This window comes from Sycon ciliatum, chromosome 1 (genome assembly GCF_964019385.1).
Source record: "Sycon ciliatum chromosome 1, ocSycCili1.1, whole genome shotgun sequence".
In the NCBI taxonomy this organism is placed as follows: Eukaryota; Metazoa; Porifera; class Calcarea; order Leucosolenida; family Sycettidae; genus Sycon; species Sycon ciliatum.
In genome coordinates this window covers 88,345,578-88,367,688 of record NC_088643.1, presented here as the reverse complement: position 1 = coordinate 88,367,688, position 22,111 = coordinate 88,345,578, and the positions used below count along the sequence as shown (strand labels likewise).

The 22,111-nt window shown below is 46.0% G+C and overlaps 2 protein-coding genes across 2 annotated transcripts in view; one reads left to right on the top strand and one right to left on the bottom strand.

Moving 5' to 3' along the window:
- Positions 1-653: 653 nt before the first annotated feature.
- On the top strand, positions 654-2,435 carry LOC135806221 (transcription factor jun-1-like). Its single transcript, XM_065320379.1, has 2 exons — positions 654-1,279; positions 1,500-2,435. Exons 1-2 carry the CDS (start codon positions 821-823, stop codon positions 1,791-1,793), a joined length of 753 nt encoding a protein of 250 aa, XP_065176451.1. The 5' UTR covers positions 654-820; the 3' UTR covers positions 1,794-2,435.
- An 8,002-nt stretch (positions 2,436-10,437) lies between these two features.
- The window catches only part of LOC135806220 (probable tubulin polyglutamylase ttll-15), a 33,421-nt gene continuing 21,747 nt past the window's right edge, over positions 10,438-22,111 (bottom strand). The window contains exons 8-16 of the mRNA XM_065320378.1: positions 18,842-18,926; positions 15,997-16,075; positions 14,220-14,269; positions 13,921-13,979; positions 13,471-13,537; positions 12,955-13,082; positions 12,399-12,495; positions 11,935-12,048; positions 10,438-11,339 (exon numbers count right to left, since the gene is read on the bottom strand). Of these exons, the coding sequence (XP_065176450.1) occupies positions 11,229-11,339; positions 11,935-12,048; positions 12,399-12,495; positions 12,955-13,082; positions 13,471-13,537; positions 13,921-13,979; positions 14,220-14,269; positions 15,997-16,075; positions 18,842-18,926 (790 nt within the window). The 3' untranslated portion in view covers positions 10,438-11,228. The remainder of the gene's footprint in view (positions 11,340-11,934; positions 12,049-12,398; positions 12,496-12,954; positions 13,083-13,470; positions 13,538-13,920; positions 13,980-14,219; positions 14,270-15,996; positions 16,076-18,841; positions 18,927-22,111) is intronic.

The window sequence follows — 22,111 nt, the reverse complement described above, 5'->3', positions numbered from 1 at the left end:
ATCAATCGAGATCGTACATGAATCATTCAGCTTCTATTCGTAGACTACCGAGGTCTGCACTGCATCGGTTGTAGTCCTGGAAGTGGTATGTACATGTATGTACAAACATGTACATGTAATGACTATGTATGATTAATTTTATTTTGCAAGTACACTAGCGCTAGTAGTAGTACAACTACAAGCGGGCCGAGGGAAGCGCCAGCACCGAAAAGACTGGGTAATCATGGTAATCAACAGTGACTACTAATCATGGTGTCTAGCTACTTGGTTCAGAACCACGTGTCCTTGTTGTACCGTACCGTCCGTACCGGAACGTCCACCCGGCCGCTATGCACTTCCAACCGCGCACGTGAGCCAGTCGGTACGGGCAGCGCGAGGCGCGAGGTCGCGAAATGCACGGCACACACTACGACGTCAGGACAGCCTTGTTTTGCCACCTGTTGCCAGGGGTGATCTGTCGTAAAGGTGAACCACATGATGGTTAGCCAATCAGCGCCGCTTCACGCTGTCAGTGTTCATGATCACATGCCAGAGCGGGATGACTCTTTTCGGTCAATGACATCACCTGCATTCAAGCTCCTGATATCACATGGATCATCGCGGCCTGCATTCGGCGGAGTATAAAAGGCAGCGTGCTGATCTCATTTGCTCCATCAGTCGATTGTGACAAGTACTCGAGAATATACTCATTGGACGAAGGCTGCGGGCGGCCTGACGTTTCAAAGAAATTTTGTTCTTGTCTTTTGACCTGTTTTGACATTTTGAGCAATTTTGTGCTGACGAGAAGCTCTTATAAGCGAAGACGTAAACACATTCAAAAATGCATTTTCAGAATTCTTTCCACAACGCGTCGTACGTGTCAGGTGGTGTGATGTTGGATAACTCGATGAGTTGGCCGTTGATCGCTACTAGCAATTCCTCAGTGCCTGGAATAAGTCTGAGCAATTCAGCGATGTTCGCTCCCAGCACTTGCACGCCGCTAGCTCACTCGCTCTATCCTAACTTGGTGCAGGAAACTCCTGTTACTTCCAGTGCACCCTACTGTCCTGATGTAGACGCGTGCAGTCTATCACCTACACCATCATCTCCTTCGATCTGCGATTCCATGACTGATTCTCCTGCTCCATCGTCATCATCGTCGCAGAGTGTGGACGTATCATTTCGCAACTTGATGGAACAACGCAACGCCGTTGTTGCTAACCTGGCAAACCCACAGCGACCAGAGGCACCCTCATCCTACGACGAAGAGCTCAAAGCGATCAAACCTCTTCTTAGAAAGGTAGGCAACTTTCCGTAATTTTCTTCTCTCCATACTTTCCAATTGCAATACTGTCTTCAATGAGTGACCGATTCAGTGTGTGGATTATTTTATAACTAAGCTTGAGGATTAGAATGGTTCTTCTTTAGTATTAAACATTACTCCATGTTGACATTATAGCATGAACACAGATGCACAGAATCTAAACGTGTGTTTCCGTTCTCTCTCTATTCATTTGCAGCCAATCGACACAACCAGAATGAATGACCGCCAGGTCCAGAGGCTGGAGCGTCGCCGTCAGCGAAACAAGCAGGCTGCTGAGCGCTGTCGCATCAAGCGACGCGAGAAGTCCTCGCAAATCCGCCAGGAGCTCACACTCCTGACCCGGTCGAACGACGAGCTGGAGCAGGAGGTGATCCGACTGCGCTCAGAGATGCAGGGCCTTCAGCAGATGCTGTGCAACCATCACTGCCACATTGGTCACAGCAAGGAAGAGCTGATTGCTATGGTATCTGACCTGGAAGCATCCTCCTAACTTTCACGTTTTCCTTCCCGTCTATTTCACAGCACTAACACTGGTGACTAAAAACAGCTGATCTATTCGTATTACCGAGACGACCACATGCTGTGCATGCTGGCATTCATATCACAGACAACATAGTATTATAGGATAATTACAGTAGGATAGTTTAGGGCGCTACAATCGAGAAAATCACGCTTCGTACTGGCTACGTTTGTGTAGGTTTTCCAATAGCTTTAGGACTGACTCTAGAATATATTGCCAAGAATGTATCACTGGTTTAAACATCTAGGATTTACTTTGATAAAGGCTTAGGCACCTAGTAGCTGCTGGTTAGCTGCCTGGATATGTGTTCAATTTCAATCCTGGCGTATTTCTTCACGTTATATTCATTGCTTTGCCTGGTGCAAATTGTTGCTGTCGTATGGCTGCTGTGCAGCTGTATGTACTCGCCGCTAGCTTCTAGCCGGACTAGGTTGCTCTCGCCTTCATTATTTTCTGGTTCAGCTGACATGCAGTTGCAGGCAGGTTCTGCGCTGTGTGCAGCTAGTCCAAACTTACTTATCACCGCCATATATCTTCTGGATCATCATCATCTCAATTATCCGTTTCATATTCATGATACAAAACACTGAGGCAGGACCTCCCTAATCTCAAGCCAGTTTGCTTTGCTTTTGACTTTTGGGTGATAAGGCGACTGTCCCAGTCTGAGACAGTTGTGCCCACCCTCATGATAACCCTGGGATCTATTGTTTCTAGGTCAGCAAAAGGTGACCACACACACACACACACACACACACACACACACACACACACACACACACACACACACACACACACACACACACACACACACACACGCACACACACATACAGATCATTTGTGTAGGATGATCCACGTATGTTGCCACGGTGTCAGTGCTCCCATATGTGAATATGAGATCCCAGTGTGCCACGCACTATTTTAAAAAGTAGCCTACGAGCTACATGTATTTATAGCGGGGCTGTGCTGCACATGGCCACCTGGATAGATAAGTGATGGATGATCTATGATAAATCTACTACTCAGTACATTGTACTGCCTTGACTCATAATTATAGTCATAACCAGTCTAGTCTTGTCGACCAACTGCCCACATCCCGGATGCATAGCTGTGTATCGTGAGTTAGACAATGATGTGCCACTAGTATGTTCCCAGCGCAACAGTTAACCATGGAAAGGGGAAGTTAAGGCAAAAATTAAAATTTCACCAGTTGTAGTCTTCGGGGTGCTGAGTCGAATGGTCTTGGTCCGAGAAAGCTGAGACGCTCCCTTCCTACTTGAATCCCAATCGAACTCGCGCACTTCCACCGAAACTGGGTGACTGCGCCCTACGAGATGGGGATTTGTATGCAAAATGTCACTAAAAGCGCCGTTTCGTTCTTATAAAAGCACGGATGACCGCGATTGGCCCATATGTTGTAGTCTTTTGGACGCTGAGTCGACTGGTTTTGGTCCGAAAAGGCTGCGATGCAGCGTTCCTCCTTTATTCCCAATCGAACATGGTCGAACAAGCGGTCACGTGCTCCTGCGCACACCAGTCAACTGGTCACCGTGCCTGCAGGGTACAACTTACTAGCCTGTTTGACCTTTTTTGGGTGCAGTCCTGTCACTCGAGTTGAACTCGAGTTGAACCTTGGTGTGAAAGTTGTCGCCTGCTGGCGCGCGTGGTGACCAGGTGATTTGGGCACCCAGGAGCACGTGACCACTTGTTCAACCATGTTCGATTGGGAATAAAGGAGGAACGCTGCATCGCAGCCTTTTCGGACCAAAACCAGTCGACTCAGCGTCCAAAAGACTACAACATATGGGCCAATCGCGGTCATCCGTGCTTTTATAAGAACGAAACGGCGCTTTTAGTGACATTTTGCATACAAATCCCCATCTCGTAGGGCGCAGTCACCCAGTTTCGGTGGAAGTGCGCGAGTTCGATTGGGATTCAAGTAGGAAGGGAGCGTCTCAGCTTTCTCGGACCAAGACCATTCGACTCAGCACCCCGAAGACTACAACTGGTGAAATTTTAATTTTTGCCTTAACTTCCCCTTTAACAGTGGATTGATAGTTCCTCTGGCCAGTAGGTGGCAGAATCTGCCAGAAGCATCGCTGATTGTCGTCGGACTCAGAAGTAACTTTAAAATAGTTGAATGGCGCCTTTGCACCTTGCCCCACAGCATACATGACATACATGACATACATGTACACAGTCATCATGGTCATGTGATGTAGTCAAGAGTCCATATGGGTTATAATGGTTATGGACTCTTTGCTAAAAATAATACAGACATGCAGTGGGGACTAACATAGCCACTACAACAAGTACAAGCGGCCGATCACCGATCACAACGGGTCCGCGAGTCAGAAGTCTGTATATATAAGTACGTTCGGGCCTGATTGGAAATTTTTATTTTCATTGCTGTCAGGTTCGGCCTCATTTCCTCTGTGCTGCGCTGACGAGTCCACAAAGGACGAAACAGTTCTGTCCGCAGATTGAGTAATCTAGGAATGTATGTATCCAAGACCAACAATACCGTTTCATGTCGGTCCTAGATAGGCCTGAGTCATAATTTTCCCGCCCCCAGCGCTGCATGGTGATGACAGCATGACAGCCATGTCATTGCAGTTGTGGTATGCATGCAGCAGGACACTCAAGGCAAGTGGTTGATGAGCGTTCAGGACCATTCTGTTCGTCCATAAATAGTAACTGTTTTCTAAGTCAAAACACTGGTTCGAAACTAACTTCACTTCGAAATCACTCTGCGCGTGTGGTTGTGATAGTAAATGATACACAGATTGAGTACTTGATAGTAGATTAATATCATTACACACAGTACAGTTTTGTTCTTCAGACAACCCAGTAGATCTACGAGGGAAGTAGCTGCATGGGGCTGGGAGGATGGGAGTGTGGGAGTGGGAGATATCCTGTTCAGCATGTACATGTACATGTACATGTAGATCTACATGACTGTACATCTACATGACTGTACACTTGGCACTGATAGTATTAGTAACGCCATGGCACATCGGCGTTTCGACGTAACTCGTTACAAAACCACGTTCAGGACTAGGTCATCTGTACTCATTTTGCCCGTTTGCAAGACATGTCGACAGTACATGGTACACTAGCCAAGTGAAACACATTGACATACACTGTATGTCAAGAGTACTAGGACTGTCTATACAAAGTATACATCAATGACTTATGACTATGTGTGTCTTGTATTTCCAAGGCAAGAAGCCTCTCCAACGACACGAACGCAACAGGACTGAGGTAGTGCATGACACGACACACAGTTCAACGGTCCCATGAATGCAAAGCCGACATGCAGTGAAGGACACAGTCATTGTCAGTAGCCGATTCCGAGAAGCGAACGCACTGCACTTCCTACTGCTGCACACAGCAACAAGGACCAACTCACCGGCAACTGCCAAGGGCGCGGCAACTGCTGAAGCAGTGGCATACTCAGTGAGTGACATTAAAACGTTTGATCAAGTAGTATAAAAACACCATACTAGTAGTTATTTTATTACCATAGTACTTTCCTCATTCAAGAATGTACAGCCATACCATACATACACTTCATTGAACAACTGGGGGTAAATGGAAACTTAGATCGTAGATGTGCAAAGTGTGGCGCTGAGTGACAGGCACGATGTACTATCGGGAATATTACTCTTGACACTATCCAGTATCCATACTGTAGTACACAAATTATTTCAGTAGACTAGTGATCACAGCACCGGACATTATTATTATTATTATTATTATTTTTTAACTGGTTTGAGGGAAAGAGACAAACGGGAAAAGTCTGAAGAAAAAATTGACTGTCACCACCAGGACTCGAACCAGGGACCCTCGCTTGTAGCCAGCGATGCTCTAACCACTGAGCTATGGTGTAGTCGTCATCCAAGCAGAGACCGTTCAACGTTTTCTTCAGACTTCGTAACTCACACTTCCTGTGAATCCACACAGGCGGGTGGGACGCAGCCCTCACTGTACCCACACACTTCACGTACAAACTAGCACGCGGGGAGCCCCAAGTCATAAAATATTTTAACTGGTTTGAGGGAAAGAGACAAACGGGAAAAGTCTGAAGAAAAAATTGACTGTCACCACCAGGACTCGAACCAGGGACCCTCGCTTGTAGCCAGCGATGCTCTAACCACTGAGCTATGGTGTAGTCGTCATCCAAGCAGAGACCGTTCAACGTTTTCTTCAGACTTCGTAACTCACACTTCCTGTGAATCCACACAGGCGGGTGGGACGCAGCCCTCACTGTACCCACACACTTCACGTACAAACTAGCACGCGGGGAGCCCCAAGTCATAAAATATTTTAACTGGTTTGAGGGAAAGAGACAAACGGGAAATTATTATTATTATTATTATTATTTATTCTTCTTTTACTAGGGAATTCCCAACAGGCGTCAGCGCCTTTTTACAGGGAACCCTAGGTATAATTTGATGGATGAGCGAAATTCAGCTGGTGAACTAGACATGCGGCAAGCCGGTGGAAGTGTATTCCACCTGGCAGCGCCCAAATAAGAAATTGCACTAAAGCCATATCGGGTGTTAGCGGGGGGCAGAACAAGAGCAGCAGAGACTTGGCCACGGGTGGTGGCTGCAGTGCGAGCACCATGGGCGCGCAAGGTAAAGCGGTCTCGCAGAAGAGGACTAGCAAGTCCATTCAGGCAGCGGTAAACAAATACATAGGTTTTGAAGTTGAGGCGTTTCTCAAGGGCGTACAAGTTAGTATGACTGTATAGAAGAGTGGTGGGAGTCATTCTATCCAACGAAAATATTCTCTTTAATGCTACGCGGCTGGCAGTAAGAAGCTTGTCATATAGGGCTTGTGATAAGCAATGAATATAATTATGCAGTGCTGCCAAACTCAAATGTGGACTGAATGATCGATAAATAGAAAAGTCGTTTGCCAAAAATGCTGATATTCTGCTTTGCGTGGACAAATGCTCCAACCTTCCTATTGACATTTGCACATACTGCGTCCACTTGGGTTGAGAAAGACAGATGTTGACATGCTCAATCAATGGCACAGACTATAATGTACGTCATGCATCACGATTGTACGGTGTATACACCGGTAGGCACTTCGACTACTCAGTGTTACCAAGACTGGCAAGAATAACCTCCTAGCTTATTATACTCTTGCTAGTATAATATGTACATGACAGTACACTCTCACTCAATCACGACACTGGTTTTGCCCCTAAACTACCATGACCGACGATCTTCTCAATCTGACTAAAGCTGCCACTTCGTCCTCACACCCTGACCTTGGCCACGAGCATGCAGAGTAACTACTTCAAGTACATGTACCGGTATTTTGAAGTAATGCAATGAGGAAATGGACTAGTCCAGCACTGGACCAGCAGTCCACGGAAAAGATTCTAATGACAGTAATGTCATGTACATGTACATGTCCTGGATCGAGCAGACGTGACCTGCGGCATGGATTATGTGGCGTCTGTAACAGTCTGTTTGCATTGCAGAGTTGCCAGTTGGTAGCCTGAACCATGACAGGCATGAGGCAGGTGTGCCCGCCAGGGAGCCACAAAATACAGTACTTCAGTACCTGTGTTTTACGACTTCATGGCCATGGCCTGGGTGTGAGGGGTCTGGCAGACCATCTGAGACCAACATGATGTCGTGAATTATTACATGGACAGTGGAAGAAAGTACATATTAAAGGTACATGTATGTGCAAGCCTTGCTTGATACATTGTAGTTGAACATAATACAATCATGTGTTTGAGGATAACAGCAGTGTGTCCTCCGCTTTATACCCCCTGATGCTATCCTCAAAGAAGGTACATGTACATGTACATGTACATGAATGATTGTATACCCACCATGCATGTACAAGTACATGTAGGTCAGACCGTCTACCATGCACTCCACGCAGTACACGTAGTGGGGCTTTTACGCCAGCATACCACACTCACAACCAGGGAGTCGTAAAATACCGGTATTTACGACTCCCTGCTCACAACGATGAATCCATAGACGCATGACAATGCGGTGCGCACACGCCTGCTCCCCAGCCTAGCCTGGGCTGATGCTTTCTACATGGCTAATGATGGTGATTATCAGCCGTCCAACACAATCATTATCAATATTAGCAACGACGATCAAATCACCGGGTATTTTCAGCCTTGTTTATGAGCGCCAGCCAAGGTAGACGTGCCTTTTCCCACTGTGCCAGTAGTTCAAGTACTAATAAGCAATAGTACATCAGAGCTCCCCCTCCCCCCTCCCGGCCTGCAAGAACGCATGGCATCCGCCTGAACAGCTGGAAACCGCATGCCAGAGCGGAGGGAGTTACGCAAATGCAACTAATTACTTTAATACACAGATACACAGACACATTCATGGGCTCAACCAGCACCTTGCACACAACACCACGCAGACCGACACGGGGAAGAAGGGCAAGAAACAAATTACTTCCACAGGCACAGCATCCCACTGCTACATGTATGTGTCACTCTGTCTAGACCATCAATCAGTCTCTTCTCTCATCTATCAGTCTCTTCTCTCATCAATCAGTCTCTTCTCTCGCCCCCTGTTGACATGTCACCTTAGGGAATACTTCGCAGTACTAGTATTGGAAATTGGAATACATAACACCAAATAATTAATTGCCGCCATTCACAACTTTTAGATTTGCGCCGTGCTGCAGCTAGCTATTTACACTCACTTTGCTTTGTGAGTATATAAACCAATACCAAGAGTACATTATGTACTCTTGCCAATACGGATCCAGATTTCTCATTACTGTTTTCTGATGATCGCTTAGTGCGTGAAACTCGGAGTAAAAACACTTTCTCTGTCCTCCTATTGTTTGTGTTTAATACCAAATAATTCAATACTAACCTGATCTATCGCTAATGGTTGGAACTGTTCATAACGGATCATCGGAAAAGTGATGTTCTTCAAAGTACAGTGGTTATCACTAACTACATGACTAACTAGACCGTGTACCATGCAGCAGGATCGCTCAGGTAGTCTGGATACACAGCATGTATTTCTAGGCGAGATCCTATCCCGATCCGAGTGAGAAGGCCAGTCGCCATTACAGCAGCTCTCTCTCTCTCTCTCTCTCTCTCTCTCTCTCTCTCTCTCTCTCTCTCTCTCTCTCTCTCTCTCTCTCTCTCTCTCTCTCTCTCTCTCTCTCTCTCTCTCCGGCGTATCGTGGATCGCACTCCTGGTATTGGTAATTCTCTCATTGACATCAAGCGGGAGAAGGTGAAGAGAAAGAAGGAAGTGTGTCTGAGTCAGGCTGAGTCGACACGGCTTATCACCAATGATGCATTGGACGCCTTGCGGCACACCATTATCCTCGTCAGTGAACCTGGCGCCTCGAGTTGGCTTACTTGCCTTGAAAAAGTATGGTTTTTCATTGAGCAAAGCAGAGATCGGGGACGGTTGGTGCCTCCGCTATGGTTGGGTGTCACCGATGTCGCCCACTCATTGTCTTTGTGAACGGGGCAACGGTATCGACCATGCCTTGTAATATCCCCTTGGTGGTTTTACCATTATCTGCCATAATGAGATCCGGGATGTGACAGCCTCTCTCCTTCAAGAGACCTGTCACTATATTTCCGTTGAGCCACTCCTGAGTCCTGAAGCCACTCACTGGGGAGAGGACGAGGTACATGATCATCGTCACGGGAAGAGCACGCGCGGCTTGATGTCTCGGTCAGTGGTTTGTGGGGCAGTCGTTTTGAGCGTTTTTGAGTTTTGAGCTCAAGGCCAAGGGGTTAACTTGATACAGGGTTTTTTAATCCTCACGCACGCTCAAATCGATCTGCAACACACACACACACACACACACACACACACACACACACACACACACACACACACACCACTGAGTCTGTCTATCGGCGTCATGAAAAAGAAAAGAGAAGATGCTATGAAGAGAGAGTGAGAACAGGCTCTCAGCTGCACCAAAATTAACTTTGCCCTACAGGCTATGTTTATTAGTACCAAGCGTTCCTCATGCATGTCTCTCGTTCCTCATGCATGTCTCTCGTTCCTCATGCATGTCTCTCGTTCCTCATGCATGTCTCTCGTTCCTCATGCATGTCTCTCGTTCCTCATGCATGTCTCTCGTTCCTCATGCATGTCTCTCGTTCCTCATGCATGTCTCTCGTTCCTCATGCATGTCTCTCGTTCCTCATGCATGTCTCTCGTTCCTCATGCATGTCTCTCGTTCCTCATGCATGTCTCTCGTTCCTCATGCATGTCTCTCGTTCCTCATGCATGTCTCTCGTTCCTCATGCATGTCTCTCGTTCCTCATGCATGTCTCTCGTTCCTCATGCATGTCTCTCGTTCCTCATGCATGTCTCTCGTTCCTCATGCATGTCTCTCGTTCCTCATGCATGTCTCTCGTTCCTCATGCATGTCTCTCGTTCCTCATGCATGTCTCTCGCTGTTGTGTACCAGTGTGAGGGTACTATGATGACTCCTGGGCGCGGACCGTGCTGGACTGTGAACTTCGGTTGTGAATGGTGCAAATGGAGTGATCATCATTAGGTCGGCTCTTGTAGCTGCCACAGCCACAAGGGAAATGGTACACACTGGAGCCAATTCCAATACTAGTGCATGTGCAACAAAATATCTAGTTTCCGTCAATGTCTAGTGAAAAGACAATATGCGCAAAAGATAGAGAAACATTCTCAAGAGGAAGTATACCAGAACTGATTGCTTGCTTGGATGACGACTGCACCATAGCTTGGTGGTAGAGCGTTGCTGGCCATGGGCGAGGGTCCCTGGTTCGAGTCCTCAGTGGTGGTGACAGCCAAAAAGGTTCTTCAGACCGTTTTCCTGTTCGTACCTTTCCCTCAAACAAATGAATAGAAAGGCTAAATGTTCCAGTGATAAACATACTGAGACTGTAGCAGCATCAGTCTGAGACTCTGAGGTGACCAAGGCCAATAGGTCTAGCATGGTGATGGCCACAAATCAATAAAAAAAACTTCTAATGACATTTCCAAACTCCACTAGAGAAAAGATAGACGTAAACTTTGTTTTCTGTTTCTCAAGGCAAACAGTACTGTGTAGCACAAAGAGCAGGAAGAATAGCGACACTGCAGGGGTAGCACATGGCCACATCATTAGTTATCTATATCCGATGAGCCAGGTAGCACGCCATCAATACTGAGCGAAACTACTGGATGCATCAATGGGGAGGTTGCTGGTAAGCTCCGTGTGTTAGGATGCATGTCTTAGAGACTCTCATTGTTGCTATGTGCAGTTTAGCATTGCCGCAGCCTGTAGGTATGATGTACTGAATACGCCGTTGTCATCATTGTGCATATTGCCGTTGTTGCAACCCTCATCAACATGCTTCAAGTAGCATTGTCACTGCGGCTGTTGCAGGTCACCATCGCCTACATGCACCATGCCGGACTGTGCCGGCACTTAGCAGCATACCAGTGGCGCATCACTGTGTTAGGTACGGACGGGACATCATGGCTGAGACCAGGGTCAGTCTTACCACTCTGCAAGAATGGGCAATAACCAAACACACATACCGGTACACATAAACACACCTCCTAGGTTCATCTTACACAAAACAAAATGCCTGCAACCACCCACTATTTCATGCTTTTCAGTATGTGAGACTTCATTCACTCTTTTCCTCTTTTCTTCTTCTTTTTAGGAAGTTGGGTGTTTATTGCATACCTTCATTGTTGTTTTATGCCTTCTTTTTGATGGTTGCTGTTGCTATTTTGGATTGGAATAAAAATGATTCGCCCACCCACAGATACAAACAGATCTAGAGTAGGCTGATTGGTTACAGTATTACAGTGGATGTCACCGGGGGTACTGCAGCAGTAATACCAGTCACTCTCCAGGGGCGTCGGACGGTATTTTGGGGTAGTACGGTCAGTCATCTGAAGTACAGTTTACTAGTGGGGGAGGAATGGCGGAGCCGAAAATTTTGGAAATTTAGAGTCCAGGTCAGTGTATTGTATTGATTCACGGGTACCTGGGGCAAAAAGTGGTACAGTCAATACCGTAGTGACCGTACCGTGTCCGACGCCCCTGCCCTCCCTAGCCTGGGTGCCCGGGCAATACCTCGGTACTACTCACCGGGGGTATTGGGAAGAGACGGACAAAGTTCCTGCGGTGCACCTGCTCTTGGAAAGCTTGCTTGAAAATACCCAGCTGCTCATCACTCATGCACTGTTGACACAGCGCACAGATCTGGAAACGAGAAACCGGGAGATATGCTCACAGACGGCACTCGCTAGCTGTACCGGATATCACAATACAATGTATGTGGGTAGTTGAGATACCACTATAAGATGGGTAGATACAGTAGGCAGGCCACAGTGACCAGGTTACCCTGCATTTAAAAGGAATAGTTCCATTATTCCCATGCCAAAAGTGAACACTGTGACTCCAGAAAAAGAAACTAAACTCTGATCCTTGTGCTTACAGAACATCAGAGTAGTAACACAAACCGAGTGACAACTTGCTACTAACAAACCGTGACCTGTAGCTGCATGTATTGGTGAGTCAATACACTCGGATCCGGCTCACAGCGACATTACCTCTGCTTCACAATGCTTGCATTTGTCTTGACTGCACTCGTCGACTGGCACGATGACATCACTTTTGCGTACTGTCATAGCACGTTCTTGATCGTTCCTGAACAGTGCACACACACACACACACACACACACACACACACACACACACACACACACACACACACACACACACACACACACACACACACACTCACACACACACAAACACACACACACACACACACAAACACACACACACACAAACACACACACACACACACACACACAAACACACACATTCGCATAGTACATGTACATACAAAGATACTGGTGTGCTTGTCAAGGACATCGGCTTGTGCACAGCGGCATGAATGTATAGAAAGGCACAGGCTCAGTGGCTGTGCCCACAGCACCGTGACCTAGGCTTTCCACGAGGAGGATAGTGTACATAGGATTCTGCAGTAACGTAGAAAGTTGCACAGATCATGCAGACCCTTGTGTCTTCTGTGATCAGGCCTACATATCATGACGATTTGTGTTCTGTGTGATCAAACCCACAGATCATGAAGCCACTTACAGTTTGACCAGCGGTCCAGCAACATAGTGTGCAGCTCCGACCAGTGCCAGTGTATTGAATATGACCTGCTCGTACATGATTGCATTCTCTGGGTGAATGGATGATGACAGATTAGGTGACATGTTCACCTGCGCAGAAAGATTGAGGAGCGAATACCAAAAACATGTACAGGTAGTTTCAAACTTGAAATGAGATCATAAGTTTCAATCACTGCAGGCTACAATGGGTTAGCTTTGCCTTATGTACAGGTCAGCAAGCATGCTCTGCTGGCAAGCAGGTTTGGTTATACTGCTCTGCGACTCACCAACATTAAACACTGCATATTTGTGCAAAGAGCGGCGATAATGAGTACACGCACATGCACGCATGCACGCATGCAAACGCGCGCGCACACACACATACAGTGGACTACTGCATTGGATTGGTGAGTGTGGCAAACAATAATACCATTCAAGATGGTAAAGAGAAGGAGTGGGTGCAGGACGATTGGCGGGAGGCCAAGGACAAACAGCTTACCTCCATCAACCAGAGGTTGAGCAGATCATCAATGACAAAGTCGAAGCGAACCATTTCAAAGAAAACCCTGAATAACACAGGCAACAGATTCAACGTTAAAACACGTATGCCACGTCTTCCAGTAAATGACCAGCACCAAGAACCGCTCAGCCAAAGGTTCATTGATACTCTGTGTACACAGCTACAGGCTCGAGTTCCCTATGTAGTCAAAGTTCACTCGATATTGGTTTGTGCATCCCATATTGCATGCTCGCAAAGATGCACGCCCTTCCATATTCATGAGGGCTGTGTCCTGTAGCTGTTTCAATTTCCAACAACCATAACACCCTCTGTGCGGACTAAACCATATTGGTACCTGGGTGTAACTGAAGCACTTAGAAGACCTGAGATTGCAATAATACTACTGTCAGATGATATGGTCAAAGTAGCTCCTACTAGTATTGGACTTACTTAGGATCAGGGTATGTTGCCATAGCCACCTTGATCTCCTTCTCCTTGGATGTGGTCACCTACATGACAGTAGTAGAGAAACATGGATAACACACTTTAAATACTTGCACTAATTCTGGCACTGCAGTATGCCACTCGCTTGGGGCAAACTTCACATACCGGTCAGTTACACAGTTACACTCAGCAATAAACCGGGTGACATGAGCAAAAACAGTCCGGTTCATCACCTGTGTTAACACTCAGTTTGAAAGGCCTATCCACTGACATCATCAAACCAGGGTCACAACGCTTTTACTAACCTCCCTAATCGAAGTGCGTATTTGCGACCAAAGCTTTTCTGGATCGAACCCTATCGAGCACAAGGACACAAAAAACAAACATTATCGCCAAACTAGCCACAACAGGCCCACAAATGAAGCTTGCAATGCAGGTGAACCTTTAGGATATCACTCATTCCCGTTGAAATTGGCTGCATATATACACACAGAAGATCATGACACAGATCCAGCACTAGAGCTGATAATTATGTGTACATAGGACAATCAATTTATAAGAAGAAAAGAGGACCAGCGAGCTACAAGCTACGCTATAAAATCCACTAATACCACCAGTTACTTTACAATCAGCTCACGCGATAACATTGCAGGGCACTGACCAACGGTACTGACGTTCTACACCTCAGCAGTAACTGGCAATCAGCTCTAGCATGTCTTAGGTGCGCACTCCAACAGCCTTCCAGTGTGGAAGGTTCTAAGTTAAAGAAACAACATAAGGAGGGGTGAGCGCGTTCAAGACAAGCACGAGCTGAAAGTCTCAGCTGTGGAGTACCGTTGGTCAGTGTTGTGCAATGTTATCGCATAAGCTGATTGTAAAATAACTGGTTGTGTTAGTAGATATTATAGCATAACTTATAGCTCTTTGGTCCTCTTTTCGTCCTCTTTTCGTCCTCTTTTCGTCTTATAAATTAATCCTTGCCTCTCCATCCAAGTCTAAGGCTATAGGACAATCAACCAATCACCCAAGTCCTCCTTTCTACTTCACTCTCCCCTTTTCACTGCGTACTCTGCGTGGCTGGCACTTCCCCAAGAAGCTAAGGACCTTTCCTCTCTCCGCCTTTTTAAGAGCCTTGTCGCGCCTTGACTTTGATTTTGTGTTTCTCATTTTGTTGCAATCACTACTTATCCATGCCGGTTCCTTTTTTTTTTTTTCTTCTCCCCTTCTCCCTTCCTTGCCGTGGTTGGCTAACACCCTCTCTCTTTGTATTGGCCGGTGTTCTCACTGTGCTATGAGATGCTGTAATAAATAAATAAATAAAAATAAACATCAATCACATCAATCACATCCTTGTAGAGCTGCACCGCCTGAGTAGGATTTGTGGTACTGAAAGGGACCGAACTAATGACTTTTTGATCCTACCATAGTCAGTTTACTGCCATCAGTAAAACGTTGCAGTTTCAAACTGAACTGCAACAACATTCCCATTCATGGAAGCTAACCTTCCATCTACAGAAGTGCTGACACTATGAATTGGCAATATCTGAAAAAGGACGGGTGATTTCTGTGATGTACTGCTATCACAGGCAACGTGTAAATCATGAATCATGTGTCCAGTTCCAGGTGATGAGACTTACTCTCACTCACAGGCTTCTCTCATGTATGATTCATGCTTACCCTTCGTCATATTGACCTATCAATCCTATACCATCATCAACCTCACTGAGATTACGTTCAGTCGTGTACCGTGCTGAGCAAACTAGAAACCAGTTGTGTTGCAGTGCCTTCTCTCTTGGATGTTGAGTCACGGCACTAGCTAGCAACTAGTGGTGGTATGAACATGACAGTTTCTGTATGCACAACTGGAAATGTTGGCTAACCATGCGGCAATCGGGTAATCGATCGTCAAGCAAGCAAGTAATTTCTGACTGAAAGATGATTTAGCCCTAGCTATTAGACAAGTGATGATCATAATATCTAGTGTCTCCAAGGTCTGCCAAGCACTGGAAATACACTAGCAGTAGCCTATTTTCATTGCTCAGCATACGACACGCCGTCGGTGAAGTGCTCTGCTTCTCTTACCCTTTGATTTGAGGTGTACATTGAGTGTCTGCTTCATGCTGTACTGAAGGTCAATGATGGAGTGCTTCAAGGAAGGAATCTACCAAAAAACAGCATTAAGGCAGGATATTGTGTTAGTATCACATTGGTTCAAAATTAGAATTATCAACGCCGCCGACACCGATAAAGATAAGGAGGGCATTCAGATAAGCTTTGGCGGCTCGGCAGACCTGCTCAGCAGAGGCAAGCCGGGCCTCTCGAGCCAAAGCCATCTGGACAACCTAAGGCAGTTTGCTGCGGATCGCAATGGATTTTATTTTTTTTATTCTTATTTTACTAGGGAATTCCCAACAGGCGTCATCGCCTTCTTACAGGGAACCCTAAGAACGTCTTGATGGATGATCGAAATGGATGGCGGCAGATAATCTGACGGAGTCGCCACAACTGCCGGATATTGACATACATATATTGGACAGAGCTAGAAAACAGCAGCGGAAGCATGTATAGCACTGCTGTGCATGTTGTACGCGTATCTGTGTTATTACTCAAGTCTGTGGACAGCAACTGTTTCGCTCTGTTAGAGCTCATCAGCACAGCTCAGAGGACCGAAGCGCAGCTCTTCGCAATGAAATATGTTTCCGTGATACGTTTCCGTATCTGTGTTATTATTATTATTATTATTGGCGGCTCGGAGCAGACTCCACCCTTTCAGCCGTACCAGCTGAGAAATCGTGCCGTGCCACTATTGTGCCTCCCACTAGGTATGGGTATTTGTGTTAGATGACACCTAGGTGAGGGGTGCCGGCGAGGGTATCATAGCCTGGCACATATGCCATGTACTGTAGATTAGCCGGTACACTGAATGATGCACTGCACGTGTTGGACCTGTACACCTTCTAATATGTTCCCTAGTTGTACCTTGCCCATGCGATCATGAGTTGTTTGTACTTTCAAGTAGTTAGTCATTTTGGTCTGGTATGCGATTCCATCCTGACTGTTGGTGTTACTGCTGCGTTGTAGTGACATGATCACCATCATCATCAGTCAGCTAACTTCTGGTAGCTTCCTTTCTTGTTCCTGGAGCATGCACATTAGAAGGTAGACCTCCTACGGAGTCATAACCTCTCCCGCTTGCACTTTCCTTGTGTGAAGGAGTCTACTGGATTCCTTTGCCTGCCGTATCTTTTATTCACATATAAGGCCACACGTTTTTATTCCTATGTTTCTCGTCACCCGCGCGCATACGATTCAGGAGTCTGGAAGAAAAAAAGAAAAAAAACTGTGCTGCACTGACTGTGCATGTGGGGACCAGCACACTCATGCAGGTGTACATAATGTGGCCTGGCCAGCGCGACACATGATGCGAGGTTGGCATTTTTTGTGCGAAATCTAGCTGCACATGCACAGATTGTGACAGAAGTGCCTACCACCTTCTAGTTGCTAACTATGGATGCTATTTTGCATGGTGTATTGGTGGATTTTAGTGTGAACAAAGGTCTAATAAACTTTTTTATTTTTCGGTCATTTTTTATTTTTTTCCACCTCTCGCATACGTTTTTAGATTTTTAGGTGACGAGAAACATAGAAATAAAAACTTGTGGCCTAATGTCACATACATTTGATACTCGACAGAATCGTAGAAACAGATAACAGTGTGCAGTCTAGGTTTGGAGCGGCTGTGTGTAAGGGATATTTGAGTGGTTTTATAATAGTGTGCGGTTACCCCCCCCCCCCCCCCCCATAAGATGGCACAGACTGCACTCATGTGACTGAAGAGAAAGAGGTCAATATACATGAACCATCGAATTTTTGGTAGTACACTTGATGTCACATCATGACTCGAACCCAGAGTCCATGCCCAGGATCTCGAGCCTAAAACAGAGCATCCAAACTGCACACAAAACAGTACTCCCAGCCTGTTTGATTCCAATGCCAATGACGATCCTGTGACTTACCGGTACAGGTTTACCCTCGTTAGTACACAACCCGGGGGGTGTCAGCATTTTTGTCTTACAAGTTCTATCTACTATCCAGACTTGCACATTTTTCTACTGTTTTACATCATTCATATTGTATCTGCTTCAGAAATGGTGTCTCCTCAATGTAAGACAATTTTTACCCCAGACCCCTGTACAAGACAACCCTTTTTAAGACTATTTCTCCATCGGACCCCGATACAAGACAACATGAAACACCGATTGAGCTATCCATGGCCATCAGCTTTGTCTTGTAATGAGGGAATCGAACCTGTGGGGCAGCTGAAGGTGACGTTATAACGAATTTTGTCTACAAACGAATTATCTCTTATCCGGACTTGCATGTACGACTGTTAAATGCATTTCGTCAGGGGATTTTGGATCGGTGTCTACTAATGAGGTTTGTCTTGCAACTGATATCGTACTAATGAGGGTAGACCTGTATTGCAATTTCCAACTTTCATATTTAGTATTATGTTGCAGGGGAGGGGGGGGGGGGGCATGTAAGGATGCAGAATGTCTAGATAGCTATCTGCCTGATAGAGTACATAACCCCCAAGAGTGTGCAACTCCAGCTATGGAGTCTGCGACGGTAGAACTTCACATCACGGGACGAACCCGTACACATTTGTTGAACCCTGCATGATAGATACAGGGTTGAACGTAGCCCTGCGTTGGGCTCAACTCTCCTGTGGTCACTTTGCACTGCTTGCCAGCGTAACCTTTTGAACCATGACATGTGATGTGAAATTCTGCCTCCGCAGCACTGTATAGAGGTTGTGCAGGCATTTGCACGCTCTCAGTGGGGTTTCTCGTATGTACTCTTGCTTCCAGTCATACCAGCCAAGTATTAGTAAGTCATGCAGCCAGCACAGCGGGCACACAATTACCTGACTTGTTGGCGTGTATTTGTCACCGATGACATACTTCTCGACATTCGTTACATCCAAAGGATGATAGTCCACTGTGCAAAACCTGTCCGGAGCCAAAGCACAGGTACAAACACAAACCGTGACAAAGCACAGGTACAAACACAAACCGTGACAAAGCACAGGTACAAACACAAACCGTGACAAAGCACAGGTACAAACACAAACCGTGACAAAGCACAGGTACAAACACAAACCGTGACAAAGCACAGGTACAAACACAAACCGTGACAAAGCACAGGTACAAACACAAACCGTGACAAAGCACAGGTACAAACACAAACCGTGACAAAGCACAGGTACAAACACAAACCGTGACAAAGCACAGGTACAAACACAAACCGTGACAAAGCACAGGTACAAACACAAACCGTGACAAAGCACAGGTACAAACACAAACCGTGACAAAGCACAGGTACAAACACAAACCGTGACAAAGCACAGGTACAAACACAAACCGTGACAAAGCACAGGTACAAACACAAACCGTGACAAAGCACAGGTACAAACACAAACCGTGACAAAGCACAGGTACAAACACAAACCGTGACAAAGCACAGGTACAAACACAAACCGTGACAAAGCACAGGTACAAACACAAACCGTGACAAAGCACAGGTACAAACACAAACCGTGACAAAGCACAGGTACAAACACAAACCGTGACAAAGCACAGGTACAAACACAAACCGTGACAAAGCACAGGTACAAACACAAACCGTGACAAAGCACAGGTACAAACACAAACCGTGACAAAGCACAGGTACAAACACAAACCGTGACAAAGCACAGGTACAAACACAAACCGTGACAAAGCACAGGTACAAACACAAACCGTGACAAAGCACAGGTACAAACACAAACCGTGACAAAGCACAGGTACAAACACAAACCGTGACAAAGCACAGGTACAAACACAAACCGTGACAAAGCACAGGTACAAACACAAACCGTGACAAAGCACAGGTACAAACACAAACCGTGACAAAGCACAGGTACAAACACAAACCGTGACAAAGCACAGGTACAAACACAAACCGTGACAAAGCACAGGTACAAACACAAACCGTGACAAAGCACAGGTACAAACACAAACCGTGACAAAGCACAGGTACAAACACAAACCGTGACAAAGCACAGGTACAAACACAAACCGTGACAAAGCACAGGTACAAACACAAACCGTGACAAAGCACAGGTACAAACACAAACCGTGACAAAGCACAGGTACAAACACAAACCGTGACAAAGCACAGGTACAAACACAAACCGTGACAAAGCACAGGTACAAACACAAACCGTGACAAAGCACAGGTACAAACACAAACCGTGACAAAGCACAGGTACAAACACAAACCGTGACAAAGCACAGGTACAAACACAAACCGTGACAAAGCACAGGTACAAACACAAACCGTGACAAAGCACAGGTACAAACACAAACCGTGACAAAGCACAGGTACAAACACAAACCGTGACAAAGCACAGGTACAAACACAAACCGTGACAAAGCACAGGTACAAACACAAACCGTGACAAAGCACAGGTACAAACACAAACCGTGACAAAGCACAGGTACAAACACAAACCGTGACAAAGCACAGGTACAAACACAAACCGTGACAAAGCACAGGTACAAACACAAACCGTGACAAAGCACAGGTACAAACACAAACCGTGACAAAGCACAGGTACAAACACAAACCGTGACAAAGCACAGGTACAAACACAAACCGTGACAAAGCACAGGTACAAACACAAACCGTGACAAAGCACAGGTACAAACACAAACCGTGACAAAGCACAGGTACAAACACAAACCGTGACAAAGCACAGGTACAAACACAAACCGTGACAAAGCACAGGTACAAACACAAACCGTGACAAAGCACAGGTACAAACACAAACCGTGACAAAGCACAGGTACAAACACAAACCGTGACAAAGCACAGGTACAAACACAAACCGTGACAAAGCACAGGTACAAACACAAACCGTGACAAAGCACAGGTACAAACACAAACCGTGACAAAGCACAGGTACAAACACAAACCGTGACAAAGCACAGGTACAAACACAAACCGTGACAAAGCACAGGTACAAACACAAACCGTGACAAAGCACAGGTACAAACACAAACCGTGACAAAGCACAGGTACAAACACAAACCGTGACAAAGCACAGGTACAAACACAAACCGTGACAAAGCACAGGTACAAACACAAACCGTGACAAAGCACAGGTACAAACACAAACCGTGACAAAGCACAGGTACAAACACAAACCGTGACAAAGCACAGGTACAAACACAAACCGTGACAAAGCACAGGTACAAACACAAACCGTGACAAAGCACAGGTACAAACACAAACCGTGACAAAGCACAGGTACAAACACAAACCGTGACAAAGCACAGGTACAAACACAAACCGTGACAAAGCACAGGTACAAACACAAACCGTGACAAAGCACAGGTACAAACACAAACCGTGACAAAGCACAGGTACAAACACAAACCGTGACAAAGCACAGGTACAAACACAAACCGTGACAAAGCACAGGTACAAACACAAACCGTGACAAAGCACAGGTACAAACACAAACCGTGACAAAGCACAGGTACAAACACAAACCGTGACAAAGCACAGGTACAAACACAAACCGTGACAAAGCACAGGTACAAACACAAACCGTGACAAAGCACAGGTACAAACACAAACCGTGACAAAGCACAGGTACAAACACAAACCGTGACAAAGCACAGGTACAAACACAAACCGTGACAAAGCACAGGTACAAACACAAACCGTGACAAAGCACAGGTACAAACACAAACCGTGACAAAGCACAGGTACAAACACAAACCGTGACAAAGCACAGGTACAAACACAAACCGTGACAAAGCACAGGTACAAACACAAACCGTGACAAAGCACAGGTACAAACACAAACCGTGACAAAGCACAGGTACAAACACAAACCGTGACAAAGCACAGGTACAAACACAAACCGTGACAAAGCACAGGTACAAACACAAACCGTGACAAAGCACAGGTACAAACACAAACCGTGACAAAGCACAGGTACAAACACAAACCGTGACAAAGCACAGGTACAAACACAAACCGTGACAAAGCACAGGTACAAACACAAACCGTGACAAAGCACAGGTACAAACACAAACCGTGACAAAGCACAGGTACAAACACAAACCGTGACAAAGCACAGGTA